This window comes from Elephas maximus, chromosome 9 (assembly GCF_024166365.1).
Source record: "Elephas maximus indicus isolate mEleMax1 chromosome 9, mEleMax1 primary haplotype, whole genome shotgun sequence".
NCBI lineage: Eukaryota > Metazoa > Chordata > Mammalia > Proboscidea > Elephantidae > Elephas > Elephas maximus.
In genome coordinates, this window is record NC_064827.1 from 110752509 (window position 1) to 110770133 (window position 17625).

Sequence of the window (17625 nt, forward strand, 5' to 3'; positions counted from 1 at the left end):
TTGCAGTATAGAAAAGGCTGCTCATGTGAACGGTGATGACTTGGGAAGATACGCTGAGCCCCTCCTCTTCATGCTTTCCTCTGCCTCCCTTTCCGTGTCTTCTGGCCTCTGTCTTCACTCTATTCTTTCCTTTTCCCTGTATTTGCTTCTGCCATATATAACGGGTTTTATTTATTTAGCTTAATGAGTAGAGTTTTTGTTTCTTTTTTCTAAAGATAGAAGAAGGTAAATAAAACATTGTAGGTTTCTTGCAGGAAAACAACCATCTCCTTCAAAGCTAAATTAAGGTGGTTTTTTATTTGTGGGGTTCTGAATTAAAATGTTTTGTCCCAGGTAGAAAAATCATCTCCTCACTCTTCAGATGATTTTTTCTCCTAAGCGAAACATCATCACTTGCTTACTAATTTCAGCTTTGCTATGTCTTTTAAGTTATTGTTTTTGTTAATCTTTTGGATGGGATATGTAGTAGAGAAGAGGTTATGGTGAAGTTACTGCTATTACTTGTGGATACTCAAGGACAGAGCTGTTTGACAATGAAATTTTATTAATCACAGGGGTTATTTCAGATCTAGGTGGTCATCAAAGCAGAGGGAGAGAGAGAGAAAGCTCAAGCCCTTGTCAGGGAAACGGAAAGCATGGCTTCCATGGAAGGCAACCGTATGCAGTTAATCATCAGACTGGGTGGGGACTTGGAAATCATGGCCCAAAACTAGTGGTCATATAACAAACTTCAGAAACGTTTTACTTTGAGGTCCCAGCTTCAGGTCACATGAAGCTATGATAGAATGTAATTCTCATTTTGGTAATGAGAATGTCATGAGAGGGCACTTACTGTGTGCCAGACACTGCTCTAGACCTTTCTATGTATTGGCTCATTGATTTCACAGCATCCCTGAGAAGGAGCTGGGGTATAGAGGGCCTTGCCTCAGGTGACACGCCACTCACAGCAGAGCCAGGGTTTGTCCCCAGGTCTGTCTTCCCAGGCTTCACACCTAACCACTGCTGCTGTGTTTAGGAGTTTGGTTCTCTGGCCCTATCCATCTTCTCTGCTTTCTTCTTTATGGAAATGTCCACCTCTAACAGGTACTCGACAGAATGACAAGTATCGGTAAGTAAATGTCAGAAAAGAGAAAGAAAAGAAAAAGTTCATTTCTTCTTAGTATTTGTTCATACTAGAGAAGATTCTTGCTTGTTGTTGTTGTTGTTTAAGGACTTTATTTTTCTGTGAGAAAATGCTAAATTTCATACTACACTGGCCAGATATACTAGTAAGAAGGATTTCTAATTGCAATGTAGTTTTGACAATGTATATATTGCACAGTGTACGGCATTATGTTTAATGTTCATTTAAAGATGGTAATTTTTAAAAAATACTCTATTAAATAAGTAAATACAAACCTTTAGGAACTGAGGTTAGTTTTGCTTCTGCAATTCTGATATGGAACACTGTCACTCCTTCAAACGCCCCTGGTTCTATCCCATTATTTTCGAGAGGATTTGCACTCATTTCTGTGGGGGAAATTATATAATTTAGCATACATATATTGTAAGGAGACTTCAAACGCCAAAATACACATCCCAAGAAAATTCTGATTCATGTGCACTTCATCGTTCAGGCTCACTTTCACTCAGTATATCTATTTCTCTCTCTTCTCCCCTTTCTGCCAGCCGCAGAAAAAGACTGCTTCTTATTACACAAGCTAGAATTTAGAACAGGCTTGTTATTTTGCTTTAAATTACTAAACCATTAAGTTACTAGCCCTCTCCTCCAGCCATGAACATGATAAAGTTTTCATTATGGTAATACCGCATCAGAAAAAAAAGAAATATCATCCTTTATATAATTCAAAATGTTTGCATTTTCCAGTGTACATTTTATTTATTTGGTACCTAAAGAAATCCTTATGGGGCAGTTCTTCTCTGTCATATAGGGTCGCTTTGAGTCAAAATTGAGTCAACGACATACAACAAACTTAAAAATTATAAGTCAGTTAGAAATTGTGATTTGATTAACAGAAATATAACTTTGAGAAAATTTAAGTAAATAAAGCTATTTGATAAATGCCAGGCACTTGATTGAATGAAAGAAATGAACAAATGAATGAGAATATTTCTTGGAAATTTTGAATAGATAATGTGAGAGAAATGGTATGGTTATATGATGGTTGGTAGAAGTAAAACAGGTGGGATTTTAAACTATACCACAAAAAAATTCCTTGGGCTAATAATCTTAAAGATGTAATCTTAAATCTAATCAAAATTTAGTTTTATATTGCAAATAATATCTGAATTAATTTTGTATGTTTTATTTGAGTAGTTTGTATTGTTGTTCTTGTTAGGAGCCATCCAGTCGGTTCCGACTCATAGTGACCCTACGTAAAATAGAGCCAAACAGTGCCTGGTTCTGCACCATCCTCACAATCGTTGTTATGCTTGAGCCCCTTGCTACAGCCACTGTCAGTTCATCTCATTGAGGGCCTTCTTCTTTTTCCCTGACCCTGTACACCACCACCAAGCATGATGTTCTTCTCCAGGGACTGATCTCTTCTGTCCATAGTATGCGAGATGTAGCCTCACCATCCTTGCCTCTAAGAAGCATTCTGGCTGTACTTCTTCCAAGAGAGATTTGTTCATTCTTCTGGCAGTTCATGGTATATTCAATATTTTTCACCAGTGTCACAATTCAAAGGCATCAATTCTTCTTCGGTCTTCCTTATTCATAGTCCAGTTTTCACATGCATATGATGTGATTGAAAATACCATGGCTTGCATCAGACGCATCTTAGTCTTCAAGGTGACATCTTTGGTTTTCAACACTTTAAAGAGGTATTTTGCAGCAGATTTGCCCAATGCAATGCATCCTTTGATTTCTTGACTGCTGCTTCCATGGGTGCTGATTGTGGATCCAAATAAAATGAAATCCTTGACAACCTCAGTCTTTCTCTGTTTATCATGATGTTGCTTATTGGTCCAGTTGTGAGGATTTTTGTTTTCTTTATGTTGACGTGCAATCCATACTGAAGGCTGTGGTCTTTGATCTTCATCAGTAGGTTCTTAAAGCCCTCTTCACTTTAGCGAGCAAGGCTGTGTCATCTGCATAATGCAGGTTGTTAATAAGTCCTCCTCCAATCTTGTGCCCCACTCTTTGTATAGCCCAGCTTCTCAGATTATTTGCTCAGCATACAGATTGAATAATTTTGGTGAAAGGGTACAACCCTGACACACACCCTTCCTGATTTTAAACCATGCAGTATCTCCTTGTTCTGTTCGAACGATGCCTCTTGATCTATGTACAGGTTCCTCATGAGCACAATTAAGTGTTCTGGAATTCTCATTCTTCACAATGTCATCCATAATTTATTATGATTCACACGGTCGAATGCCTTCGCACAGTCAATAGAACACAGGTAAGCATCTTTCTGGTACTCTCTGCTTTCAGCCAAGATCCATCTGACATCAACAGTGATATTGCTGGTTCCATGTCCTCTTCTGAATCTGGCTTGAATTTTTGGCAGGTCTCTGTTGATGTACTGCTGCAGCTGCTTTTGAATGATGTTTAGCAAAATTTACTTGTGTGTGGTATTAATGATATTGTTTGATAATTTCTACATTCTGTTGGATCACCTTTCTTGGGAATAGGCATAAATATGGCTCTCTTCCAGTTGGTTGGCCAGGTAACTGTCTTCCAAATTTCTTGGCACAGAGGAGTGAGCACTTCCAGTGCTGTATTCACTTGTTGAAACATCTCAGCTGGTATTCTGTCAATACTTGGAGCCTTGTTTTTCACCAGTGCCTTCAGTGCAGCTTTGACTTCTTCCTGATCATATGCTACCTCCTGAAACAGTTGAATGTCAACCAATTCTTTTCAATATAGTGACTCTGTGTATTCCTTTCATCTTCTCTTGATGCTTCCTGCATCGTTTAATATTTTCCTCATAAAATCCTTCAATATTGCAAATCGAGGCTTGAATTTTTTCTTCAATTCTTTCACCTTGAGAAATGCCGAGTGTGATCTTCCTTTTTGGTTTTCTATCCCCAAGTCTTTGCACATATTATTATAATACCTTATCAGATTTATCCAAATCATGAAGAACGAATTAGTAATTTAGTCCATTAGTATATAAAAAGGATAGTACATCATAACCGTTTGGATTTCCTCTCAGCAGTACAAAGTTAGTTCAACGTTCAAAAAATAAACAATGCAATTAATCGCATTAACAGATGCACAGAAAACATCTGAAAAATTCAATGCTTAGTCATGTTTTAAAAAATACTCTCAGAAAAATGATATAAAAGTGAATTTCATCAATCTGATAATGTATTATAATATGCAAAGTAAAGTATTATAATGAGTAGTTTGTTGAATACACTAATAATACTACCTTTAGGGAGGTGGGGCCAAGATGGCGGAGTAGTCAGATGCTTCCAGTCAGATGCTCTTACAACAAGACTCAAAAAAAGTAAGTGAAATGATTACATTTTATGACAAGCTAGAAGCCCTGAACATCAAAGGCAAAGTTAGAAAATTGACTGAGTGGCAGGGGGAGGGAGAGATGGTTCAGAAGCAGAGAGGAGTTGCCAAACCTGAATCGCTAGGAACCTTCAGGCTTCGGTGGGCTAGTGGTAGCGTTGGGCCACAGTTTCCTTAGGGAGAAACAGCTAGCCGCACAGCCTACTCACACTTCCGGAACCAGAAAACGGTGTTCTTGGCAAAAGCTAAGTACTTGTGTATATTTTACCACCCCCTTTGCCAGCTTCAGTGACTGTCAATTTCCCTTGGCCTGAGATGGGTCCACTTGTGTGCCCTGAGCCATTTTCCCATCCTTGGAGAAGGAATAAATTCACAACTGTGGAAAAGATAATCTGCCAGCTCCACTAACCTGGGGGGCTCAGGACAGAAGCAGCTCCTGTCCAGGCATAAACAGTCTGTGGACTTTGAATACCTTTCCCCCCTGCATAGACCTGTGTGGGCCTATTTTGGGAGAATAGGCCCTTGTTGGCAGAGTGCAACTGTTTAAGCCGTGTGGTGGAGAGGTAGGTGCTTGATACCGCTTTGCCTGTTAAACAGGGTCCTAACCTACCCACATCCTGGGCCTAATGACTGGAGGCTCCAATCAGGTCACCCAGCCATCCACAACAGGGGTCCAAGGATAACTGGTACCTCCCAGTCCTTACAACCAAAAGCATTGGGTGCCCAAGGTCCATCTGCAGAACCCACCCACCTATATGCTCTAGGGAACAGGGACATGATTTCCTCACAGACACTCGAGGGACTGTTGTCAGCCCCCTGCCTTGTTCAGAGAATGACCCCCTGCTGCAACCAGATACCAGTACCTTCACCAATCACCACTGTCCCTCTAAGACTGTAGGACAAAGCCTGCACACACACTTGATGACCAACTACCTGGACACCTGAGCTGAATCCATACAAGAAAAGTGAATGGACTCCTAGGCTCATATACCTGGTAAGAGCTCTGGCCATCTGGTGACAGGACATTAGAGCTTCAAAGGTGAAAATAATCAAGGTAATTCACTAAAGCTATTTGCACATAGGAAAACAAAACAAAGCAAGAAGCTAGGATACAGAAAGCAAACAAAATAAACTAATATGATAACTTACAGATGGCACAGAAACCACAGTCAATATCAAATCACATAATGAAGTAGACCATGATCACTTCAACAAGCTCTCAAAACAAAGAATGAAGGGATCTTCTGGATGAAGGTGCCTTCCTGGAATTACCAGATGCAGAATACAAAAGATAAATATACAGAACTCTCCAAGACATCAGGAACGAGAACAGGAAGGAGATCAAGGAATACACAGAACAAGCCAAGGAACACACAAATAAGGCAGTTGAAGAAATTAAAAAGGTTATTCAAGAACATAATGAAAAATTTAATAAGCTGCAAGAATCCATAGAGAGACAACAATCAGAAATTCAGAAGATTAACAATAAAATTACAGAATTAGACAACTCAATAGAAGGTCAGAGGAGCAGAATTGAGCAAGTGGAAGGCATAACTGGTGACACTGAATATAAAGCATTTGGTACCAATATATTTGAAAAGAAATCAGATTTAAAAAAATTTTTTTTTAATACTAAGAATCATGTGGGAATCTATCAGAAGAAATAACCTATGAGTGATTGGAGTACCAGAATAGGGAGGGATAACAGAAAATATAGAGAGAATTGTTGAAGATTTGTTGGCAGAAAACTCCCCTGATACCGTGAAAGATGAGAAGATATCTATCCAAGATGCGCATCAAACACCACATAAGGTAGATCTTAAAAGAAAGTCACCAAAACATATTATAATCCAACTTGCCAAAACCAAAGACAAAGAATTTTAAGAGCAGCTAGGGATAAATGAAAAGTCACCTACGAAGGAGAGTCAATAAGAATAAACTTGAGCTACTCGGCAGAAACCATGCAGGCAAGAAGGCAGTAGAATGACTTATATGAAGCACTGAAGGAAAAAAATTGCCTGCCAAGAATCATATATCCAGCAAGACTGTCTCTCAAATATGAAGGTGAAACGAGGACATTTCCAGATAAACAGAAGTTTAGCGAACTCATAAAAACCAAACCAAAACTACAAGAAATACTGAAGGGAGTTCTCTGGTTAGAAAATCAATAATACCAGATATCAACCCCAGACTAGAACACTGGACAGAGCAATCAGATGTCAACCCAGATAAGAAAATCAGAAGAATAAATCAAGATAAAAAAATGCTCAAAACAGGGAAACAATGATGTCTTTATTAAAAGAAGACAACATTAAAACAATAAAGAGGGACTAAGAAATGTAGTCATAGATCTTTCATATGGAGAGGAAGACAAGGCGATATAAAGAACTTAAAATTAGGTTTAAACTTAGAAAAATAGGGGTAAATATTAAGGTAACCACAAAGGAGACTAACCATCCTACTAATCAAAATAAAATACAAGAAAAAAATAGAGACTCAGCAGAAACAAAATCAAGTACAATGAATAAGAGGAAAAGACAATACATAAAGATAAACTACTCAGGACAAAAAATTAAGTGGGAAAAAAACTGTCAACCACACACAAAAAAAGACATCAAAATGATAGCACTAAATTCATACCTATCCATAATTATGCTGAATGTTAATGGACTAAATGCACCAATAAAGAGACGGAGAGTGGAAGAGTGGATTAAAAAACACGATCCGTCTATATACTGTCTACAAGAGACACACCTTAGACATAGAGACACAAACAAACTAAAACTCAAAGGATGGAAAAAATATATCAAGCAAACAACAATCAAAAAAGAGTAGGAGTGGCAATATTAATTTCTGACAATATAAACTTTAAAGTTCAATCCACCACAAATGATAAGGAAGGACACTATATAGTGATTAAAGGGAGGCCATAACCATATTAAATATTTATGCACCCAATGACAGGGCTGCAAGATGCAAAAAACAAACTCGAACAGCATTGAAAAGTGAGATCGACAGAGCCACAATTATGCTAGGAGACTTCAACACACCACTTTCGGTGAAAGACAGAACATCCAGGGAGAAGCTCAGTAAAGACACAGACGATCTAAATGCCACAATCAACCAACTTGACCTCACAGACATACACAGAATATTCCACCCAACAGCAGCCAATGAACATTCTCTGACTAGTCCACATATTAGGTCATAAAGCAAGCCTTAGCAGAATTGAAAACACTGAAATATTACAAAGCATCTTCTCTGACCATAAGGCCATAAAAGTAGAAATCAATAACAGAAAAAGCAGGGAAAAGAAATCAAACACTTGGAAACCGAACAATACCCTGCTCAAAAATGACTGGGTTATAGAAGACATTAAGGATGGAATAAAGAAATTCAGAGAATCCAATGAGAATGAAAACACCTCCTATCAGAACCTTTGGGACACAGCAAAAGCAGTGCTCAGAGGCCACTTTATATCAATAAATGCACACATACAAAAAGAAGAAACAGCCAAAATCAAAGAATTATCCCTACAACTTCAACAAATACAAAGAGAGCAACAAAAGAAACCCTCAGGCACCAGAAGAAAGCAAATACTACAAATTAGAGCAGAATTAAATGAAATAGAGAACAGAAAAACAATTGAAAGAGTTAACAACACCAAAAGCTGGTTCTTTGAAAAAATTAACAAAATGGATAAACCGTTGGCCAGACTGACAAACGAAAAACAGGAGAGGAAGAAAATAACCTGAATAAGAAATGAAATGGGCAATATTACAACAGACCCAACTGAAATTAAAAGAATAATATCGGATTACTATGAAAAATTGTACTCTAACAAATTTGAAAACCTAGAAGAAATGGATGAATTTCTAGAAACACACTACCTACCTAAACTAACACAAACAGAGGTAGAACAACTAAATAGACCCATAACAAAAAAAGAGATTGAAAAGGTAGTTTAAAAACTCCCAATAAAAAAGCCCTGGCTGGGACAGCTTCACTGCAGAGTTCTAACAAACTTTCAGAGAAGACTTAACACCGCTATTACTAAACGTATTTCAGAGCTTAGAAAAGGACGGAATACTCCCAAACTCATTCTATGAAGTCAGCATATCCCTAATATCAAAACCAGGTAAAGACACCACAAAAAAAGAAAACTATAGACCTATATCCCTCATGAACATAGATGCAGAACTCCTCAACAAAATTCTAGCCAATAGAATTCAACAACATATCAAAAAAATAATTCACCATGACCAAGTGGGATTCATACCAGGTATGCAGGGATGATTCACCATTAGAAAAACCATGAGTGTAATCCATCATATAATAAAACAAAAGACAAGAACCACATGCTCCTATCAATTGATGCAGAAAAGGCATTTGACAAAGTTCAACACCGATTCATGATAAAAACTCTCAGCAAAATAAGAAAAGAAGGAAAATTCCTCAACATAATAAAAGGCATTTATACAAAGTCAACATCATCCTAAATGGAGAGAGTCTAAAAGCATTCCCCTTGAGAACGGGAACCAGACAAGGATGCCCTTTATCACTGCTCTTATTCAACGTTGTGCTGGAGGTCCTAGCCAGAGCAATTAGGCTAGATAGAGAAGTAAAGGGCATCCGGGTTGGTAAGAAAGAATTAATAGTATCTGAATTGCAGATGACATGATCTTAGGCACAGAAGACCCTAAAGAATCTTCCAGAAAACTACTGAAACTAATAGAAGAGTTCAGCAGAGTATCGGGATACAAGGTAAACACACAAAAATCAGTTGGATTCCTCTATACCAACAAAAAGAACATGGAAGAAGAAATCACCAAATCAATACCATTTACAGTAGCCCCTAAAGCCCCTAAGGAGGTAAAATACTTAGGAATAAACCTTACCAGAGACGTAAAAGACCTGTACAGTGAAAACTACAAGGCACTACTGCAAGAAACCAAAAGAGACTTACGTTAAGTGGAAACACATACTTTGCTCATGGATAGGAAGACTTAACATTGTAAAAATGTCTACCAAAAGCCATCTATAGCTACAGTGCAATTCCAATCCAAATTCCAATGACATTTTTTAATGAGATGGAGAAACAAATCACCAACTTCATATGGAAGGGAAAGAGGCCCTGGATAATTAAAGCATTACTGAAAAAGAACAAAATGGGAGGCCTTACTCTACCTGAATTTAGAACCTATTGTACCACCACCGTAGTCAAAACAGCCTGGTAGTGTTACAACAACAGATACATAGACCAGTGGAACAGAATTGAGAATCCAGGCATAAATCCATCCACATATGAGCAGCTGATACTTGACAAAGGCCCGAAGTCAGTTAAATGGGGAAAAGACTGTCTTTTTAACAAATGGTGCTGGCATAACTGGATATCCATCTGCGAAAAAATGAAACAAGACCTCTACACAAAAACTAACTCAAAATGGATCAAAGACCTAAATACAAAATCTAAAACGATAAAGATCATGGAAGAAAAAATAGGGACAATGCTAGGAGCCCTAATACATGGCGTAAACAGTGTACAAAACGTTACTAACAATGCAGAAGAGAAACTAGATAACTGGGAGTTCCTAAAAATCAAACACCTATGCTCATCCAAAGACCTCACCAAAAGAGTAAAAAGATTGCCTACAGACTGGGGAAAAGCTTTTAGCTATGACTTTTCTGATCAGCGTCTGATCTCTAACATCTACATAATACTGCAAAAACTCAACTACAAATAGAGAAACAACCCAATTAAAAAATGGGCAAAGGATATGAACATGCACTTCACTAAAGAAAACATTCAGGGAGCTGACATATATGAGGAAATGCTCACCATCATTAGCCATTAGAGAAATACAAATCAAATCTACAATGAGATTCCATCTCAGTCCAACAAGGCTGGCATTAATCCAAAAAACACAAAATAAATGTTGGAGAGGTTGTGGAGAGACCGGAACACTTATACACTGCTGGTGGGAATGGAAAATGGTACAACCATTTTGGAAATCAATTTGGCGCTTCCTTAAAAAGCTAAAAATAGAACTACCATACAATCCAGCAATCCCGCTCCTTGGACTATATCCTAGAAAAATGAGAGCCTTTACACGAACAGATATATGCACACCCATGTTCATTGTAGCATTGTTTACAATAGCAAAAAGATGGAAGCAACCAAGGTGCCCATCAAATGATGAAAGGATAAATAAATTATGGTATATTCACACAATGGAATACTACGCATCGAACAATGATGAATCCGTGAAATATTTCATAACATGAAGGAATCTGGAAGGTGTTATGCTGAGTGAAATTAGTCAGTTGCAAAAGGACAAATATTGTATGAGAGAACTATTATCAGAACTCAAAAAATAATTTAAATAGAAAAGAGAATATTCTTTGATGATTATGAGAGCAGGGAGGGAAGGAGGGAGAGGAGTTTTCACTAATTAGATGGTAGGTAAGAATTATTTTAGGTGAAGGGAAAGGCAACACACAATACGGGAGAGGTCAGCACAACTGGACTAAATCAAAAGCAAAGAAGTCTCCCAAGTAAACTGAACACTTCGAAGGCCAGCGTAGCAGGGGTGGGGGTTTGGAGACCATGGTTTCAGGGGACATCTAGGTCAATTGGCATAATAAAATCTATTAAGAAAGCATTCTGCATCCCACTTTGGAGAGTGATGTCTGGGGTCTTAAATGGTAGGAAGTGGCCATCTAAGATGCATCAATTGGCCTCAACGCACCTGGAGCAAAGGAGCATGAAGAATACCAAAGACACAAGGTAATTATGAGCCGAAGAAACACACAGGGCCACATAAACATGAGACCACATCAGCCTGAGACCAGAAGAACTATGGTGCCCGGCTATAACTGATGACTGCCCTTACAGGGAACACAACAGAGAACCCCTGAGGGAGCAGGAGAGCAGTGGGATGCAGACCCCAAATTCTTGTAAAAAGACCAGACTTAAAGGTCTGACTGAGACTAGAAGGACCCCAGAGGTCATGGTCCCCAAACCTGTTAGCCCAAGACAGGAACTGTTCCTAAAGCGAACTCTGCAGACATGGATTGTACAGACTATGGGATAGGAAATGATACTGGTGAGAAGTGAGCTTCTTGGATCAAGTAGACACATGAGAGTATGTGGGCAGCTCGTGTCTGGAAAAGAGATTAGAGGGCAGAGGGCGTCAGAAGCTGGCCGAATAGACACGAAATAGAGAGCGGAGGGAAGGAATGTGCTGTCTCGTTAGAGGGAGAGTAACTAGGAGTGAATAAAAAAAAAAAAAAAAACCCAGTATAACAAGGTGTATATATGTTTTTGTATGAGTGACTTACTTGGTTTGTAAACTTTCACTTAAAACACAATAAAAATTAAAAAAAAAAAAAAAACTACCTTTATGTTAAATGAGAATAACATGGATTTTCTCAAGGAGGACCCAGTCAGAAAACAGAAACCACAGCAGACATTTTAGGTGTTTCTAAGCAGATGTGTGTGTGTTGCAAAAGTCATGTTTTCTTTAAGTGGTACAAATTTTGTTTGATACTGCAATTGATTTTTAAGTGGCTTCTCTAGGTTAGGATTATTAGATTCAAAAAATCTATTTTAGAAATTTTCAGTCTTAGGATTTGTTACCAATGATGATAAATTTCTTTATATTTGCATAGTGCTTATAATTTCAAGATGTCCCATTCATTTGAAAAACTTACCCAGAACATGTAAAGTATTCATTCCTTTGAATGTATCCTTTTGTATTTTCTTAACTTTATTATCGTGAATCCTGAGTTCTGCTAATGACTTCGGAAGATTAAGTGGTATTTCGCCTAGTTGGTTGTGGGACAAATATAGCCTTCGCAGCTTCTTTGTGGTTAGAAAGGCTTTTGGGTGAATCTTTGTTAGCTTGTTGTTATTCAGAATCAGACCCTAGATAAAGCATAGAAAGTTAAACATTGTCAGGAATTATATTTTCTACATTCTTCAATGATTAGTCAGTCATGGAAATCAATGTAATTTGTGTCATTCATGTACTTAATCAACCATATAATTATTTTCAAACCCATTCCAAGCTAAAACAATATTTACTAGTGAATTGGATCAGTGTGCAAAGATTTAATGACTTATTTTGTGCCTTTAGTTTACATACAAACTCATCTTTTTCAATTTAGCGTATTTTTGAGTAGGCTAAGCCTTCAACTTCATTTCTAACCTCATCTTTCACTTTAGAGAAATGAACAATGTTACTACAGATTGAAGTTTAGTACATACTGAATATGTTTTTGCATGATTTTATCTACTTTTAAAAACTCATTCTCATTTCTTTCATGCCTACTAATATTTATCATCTTTCCTAGAATAGAAAACTGTAAGGGGGGGAAAAACTTAAAAAGTTCCCTCAGTGTTCTGGCATGTTTTCAAACCCCTGTAAGTTCGTAATGAATCCTGAGGAATGGCTCAACCCTTCCTCAATTATGTTACTATTTCTCGGTGTAAGTGGCAATACTCTTTAAAGAAGATATAACCCCAGAAAATAGAAGAGCTTGCTATCATAGAGACTCTGCTTTCTCTACAGCTAAGTCCTTTATGATATGTTCAAGGGTGCGTGAGTATTTGGGTGACCAACCAGCTCAGTCTTCTGCAACTGAGAGATTCTCGGGATGTGGAAATTTCAGTACTATAACTGGCAAAGTCTGGGCAAACTCGGACAAGTTGATCACCCTAATAACTATATTCATTGCAGAATGTACATAGCTCAGCCCTTTTCGTATTGTCAGATTTTGTGGAAAGAATTCTCACTGTGTTCCAGGGACAATTGCAAGTTGCTAAAAATTCTTTGGGACCTTTTTGCCCCTTTGTACTAATCGAAATCATATACTTATTTCAAGGAACAGCTCCAGATTCACTCCTTTTGTGGATTTTTTTCCCCAATCCTGTTCTATAACCATCTTCCTATTGTTTCCAAACTGGTAGTATTCAAGTTGTTGTTTTCCCACTGAAGAAACACAAACTCTTTGGCAGTTAAAATAAGCTTCCTTTTTATTACGTTGACTTATTTTAATCTAGGCCCTTTGCTTCTCTCTTAGCTTCTTTTTAGACATAGCAGTACCGGTAAAAATTACACCTAAGAAGGGTTACACCTAGGAGAAGAGTAAAAACTACATTATGTTACCACGTGTGGTAAAATATACTTCTTTCTTAATCTATGATGTCAACTAAGAGTTTATTCTATTTTCCTTTGGTTGTACTGAAAAATAAGGGGAGGGAGGGAATTTAACAACTTGGTGAATCACAAAGATGGTTGTGAACATTTGTTTGATAGCAGAAATTATTACCATCATTTTAGTTATAAGGAAACAGGCACAATGAGAGTAGTGACTTGCCTACAATCCCCCTACAACTCTCAGATCTCAGTTCCTCTGCCCCTAAATCCTTTGTTCTTTCTGAGTATCAGGCTTCCCTGCCATCCGCCCCAAAATAAATGTATGCCTTAGTAAAGACCCAGCTATGATGAGTATGGTTTTTTGTTTGTTCTTTTTCCTCTGGTTAAGACATGAGGTTGTTGGAGCTGCATAAAAGGAAGGCTAAGTAATACAAAGTAGGGGAAGAGTTTTTATTTCGCACTATTAAATGTTGCCCTAGCCTGTTGGGTTGACAGAGTGTCTCCAGTTAAACTATACTTTCAGCCTTGGCTTTTACATGAAAATTCCAAAACTGGAAGTCACAGAGCTCCAAATTTGTCATTAACAAGAAATGTGGTTATATGTAAAGACAGAAGATGAGAAAAGTATAGCCTTTCAAAAGTAGGCAATAATTCTTCATAATGAATGTGGCTATAATAATAGGTTAGAAGTAAACTGCAAATGTCTGTGTGTGCGTGTTGAATAACCTGACTCATTCTCTAATACTGTACTGTCCATTTTGTAAGAACCAGAATGTCATACAAGTAGCTAAAACATAATAGAATTTATAGAATATCTAAAAAACATTGGATTCTCTTTCAAGACAGGTACCACATGTGGTGATATTATAACTAAATAAATGTTTTGAAAATGACAAAATGTGAACACAATTCAAGTATAAAGCATATGGTTTAAAAGATGCTCAAATTAGTATGTTGTGATTCAGTTGGCCAACATTAAGCCAGTGGTAATGATAGTTAACAGTTGAGTGCTTGCCTATTATGTATTGGAATCTTATGTATTAGCTCATTTAATTTTAATAACCATTCTATGTATTAGATACTAACGTACTGCTTTTACAGCTGCAGAAGTTAAGGCTTAGGGAGATTAAGCCACTTTTCCAGTGTCATGTATTTGGGTAGAGCCAAGATTTGAGCCCAGGCCTGCCTTACTCCAAAATATTTACTCATAAGCACAATCTAGGAGGCCTAGTACAGCTCCTGACACCTTTTAGATTCTCATTTTTCAGTGAATAATGAGAGTACCTGTGGACTAAGTCCCTGAAATACTCCTAATAGTTTAACGAAATAATTGTATGACAAATTAAATTTAAAACGTTTTCTGCTTCTGTATTAAATACACCATTTGTTATTATTCTTGTGGTTGTATAAGCTGAATATGAATTGAGGAAGTGGTTGAAGTATTCATTGGCCATATTTCCAGCCTATGATGATGAAAAATGTCAAAGCCATTCTCCAATAGTTTCTTTGCTCTGAAGTTAGTGGAGTGTACTGGATGGATCTTTGGTGGAATCCATTGTGTCATTGTTGATTGTCTTAATATTTAAGTGATGCCTCAGTTATAAAATAAATATGCCCTCTTCCAGTTGCCCCCCCCCCCACCTTTTTTTTAATTGTCAAAGCTATATTTTGCGTGGAGGCTTATCGGATAAGAGCAGTCTGAATATACATTTGAAAGAGAAGACGTAAGGAAGGTCCCAGAGAGCCCCAGGTATATGATAGTACAGCAGGAAGAACATGGGCTTTGCAGGGAGGCCACTGGGGCCTTCCTCTAGGCTCTGGTCCTTGCCATGCAGACTTATAAAGGTTAAGCTAGAGAACATGAGTGAAGAGCATCCTTTACTCTGTCAGGAACATAGTTGGCCCTCAATAAACATTAATGTTCTTGCTCATCCATCCAATTAAAACAGACAAGGACTGGTTTGCACAGTGGAACTCAGTAGTCACTTTCCCCTCCCTGCTTAAAAGTATCCACAGGGTTGAAGTGTCCACTGCATTGACCTGAATGGTGATCGTGAGGCAGGGGTGAACTAGCATCTCAACATTACACCTCTCAGGCACAGGAAAAGACCAGGCTTAATATGGTTGTGATATTTTCTGCCTTCTCCTCTCAGGGCTATAACTTAACTGGAGATGGCTGACTTTGTCTTTGCCCTCTCTAACTCACCGTGAAAATACGGAACATGGCATGGAAGAGCCATATTAGTTTACCACCCAGCACAATGCAGAACAGCAAGCTGCTCTACCCTACTGAGGAGGGAAATTCAGCAAGGCGGGGGCAAGGTCCCAGGGGAAAGATGATACCTCCAGGGCTTGGTACTGTGAAATCAGGCTCTCCTCCAAACCCGAGTTCAAATTAAACTAGAAATATTCCTAGCAAAAATCTAGAAGGCACAAAATGTTAAATAGAGAAATTGTTGAGAATCTTTTACATCTTAGAAAATTAGAATGATATTCATAAAGATAGTAAGGAAGAAAATGCTGTTACATCTCTGAAGGCCCAGAAACAAAACCATACAAATATATATTAGTCAATTAGTTATAGTCCATGTGCTGCTGTTAGAGATTTTTTTACGTTTGTTTTGGTTTTAAGATAAGGCAATGGGTTCAGGTAAAGATTTTCTTATATGCTGTGCTAATGTTGTGTTGTTGTGAGGTGCTGTCAAGTCAGTCAATTTTTATTCATAGCAACCCAATGTGATAGAATAGAACTGCCCCATGGAGCTCTCTAGGCTGTAATCTTTATAGGAGCAGATCACCAAGTCCTTTCTCCCATGGAGCTGCCAGATGGGTTTGAACTCCCAACCTTTCGGTTAGCAGCCAGGCACCACCAGGTTTCCTTCTGTGCCAGTGAATTCCTGTAAATAATTTTTTTCTTATTCATTTTAATATATAGTGACTGTTATTCCTTGAGTAGATTGTAAGCTCTTTTAAGAACCATTTACTTAAACTCTTAGCCCACTGCCTTTCACCTAGCTGTTACTTGACAAACATGAGTTGAATTAAATCTATATACTTTTTCATTAACTAGAACACTGTTGAATAACAGGGATTTTCTCATTCTTCACACACAGAAAAGTAAGGCTTGTTTACAATTAATCATTTCAGCAGTGATATAGATTATTCACTTAGATATTGAAAATAAGAACATAATATTCTTACATAAAGTGAAGTGAGTCCTTTAAAATCATTTTCTTTTATTTCCTTGATTTTATTGTTTTGAAGGTCTAGCATTCGAGTATCAAATGGAATGTTGCTTGGGACTGAGGTCAAACCTGAGGAAAAAACAAACATCATACACTGAAAAATTAGCTAAAAATGAAATTAATAAGATTAAAATATACTTTTTTTTTTTTTTTACCCATAGTTATCATTAAGTAACGGAAGACTTACCATTATAACGGATGACAAAAACATTCTTTTTGGAAAGGCCTAAAGACCTTTTCAAGTAACCTAATTGTTTTCTTTTTAATTGTTTTTACAAGGATGAGCCATCTGCTTATATGTCTAGCTAGGCCTAACTGTACAGCTCATCTGCTCCAAGGTAAAATTGTTGTTTCTGGTGTTAGATGACATTGAGATGATTTTTGACTCGTAGCAACTGTTATATATCAAACTGTTTCCCAGCAAAACATGTGTTGTAAATCCTAACCTCTATGCCTCTGGTTATAATCCCATGTGGAAATGGATTCTTTGCTATGTTAATAAGACAGGATTAGTATAGGGTGTATCTTGAGTGAGTCTCTTTTGAGACATTAAAAGCAGGCTAGCAAGCAGAGACCAGTGAAGAGAGATACCAAGCTACTGAAGATCATCCAGGAGCTGAAGCTCAGGAGAGACAAGGACCTTCCTTCAAAACCAACAGAGATAAAAAGCCTTCCCCTAGAGCTGGCACACTGATTTCAGACTTCTAGCCTCCTAAACTGTGAGAAAATAAATTTCTGTTTGTTAAAG

General features: G+C 37.7%; 2 protein-coding genes across 4 annotated transcripts in view; one reads left to right on the plus strand and one right to left on the minus strand.

Annotated features, from left to right (window-relative positions):
• The window catches only part of CENPP (centromere protein P), a 381210-nt gene that overhangs the window by 201899 nt on the left and 161686 nt on the right, over window positions 1-17625 (plus strand). The window lies entirely within an intron of this gene.
• The window catches only part of ASPN (asporin), a 43489-nt gene that overhangs the window by 11585 nt on the left and 14279 nt on the right, over window positions 1-17625 (minus strand). For both annotated transcript variants that reach the window (XM_049896123.1, XM_049896124.1), the window contains 3 exons: window positions 16834-16946; window positions 12185-12398; window positions 1399-1509 (listed from right to left, as the gene is read on the minus strand). In XM_049896123.1, coding sequence (XP_049752080.1) covers window positions 1399-1509; window positions 12185-12398; window positions 16834-16946 — 438 coding nt within the window. The remainder of the gene's footprint in view (window positions 1-1398; window positions 1510-12184; window positions 12399-16833; window positions 16947-17625) is intronic.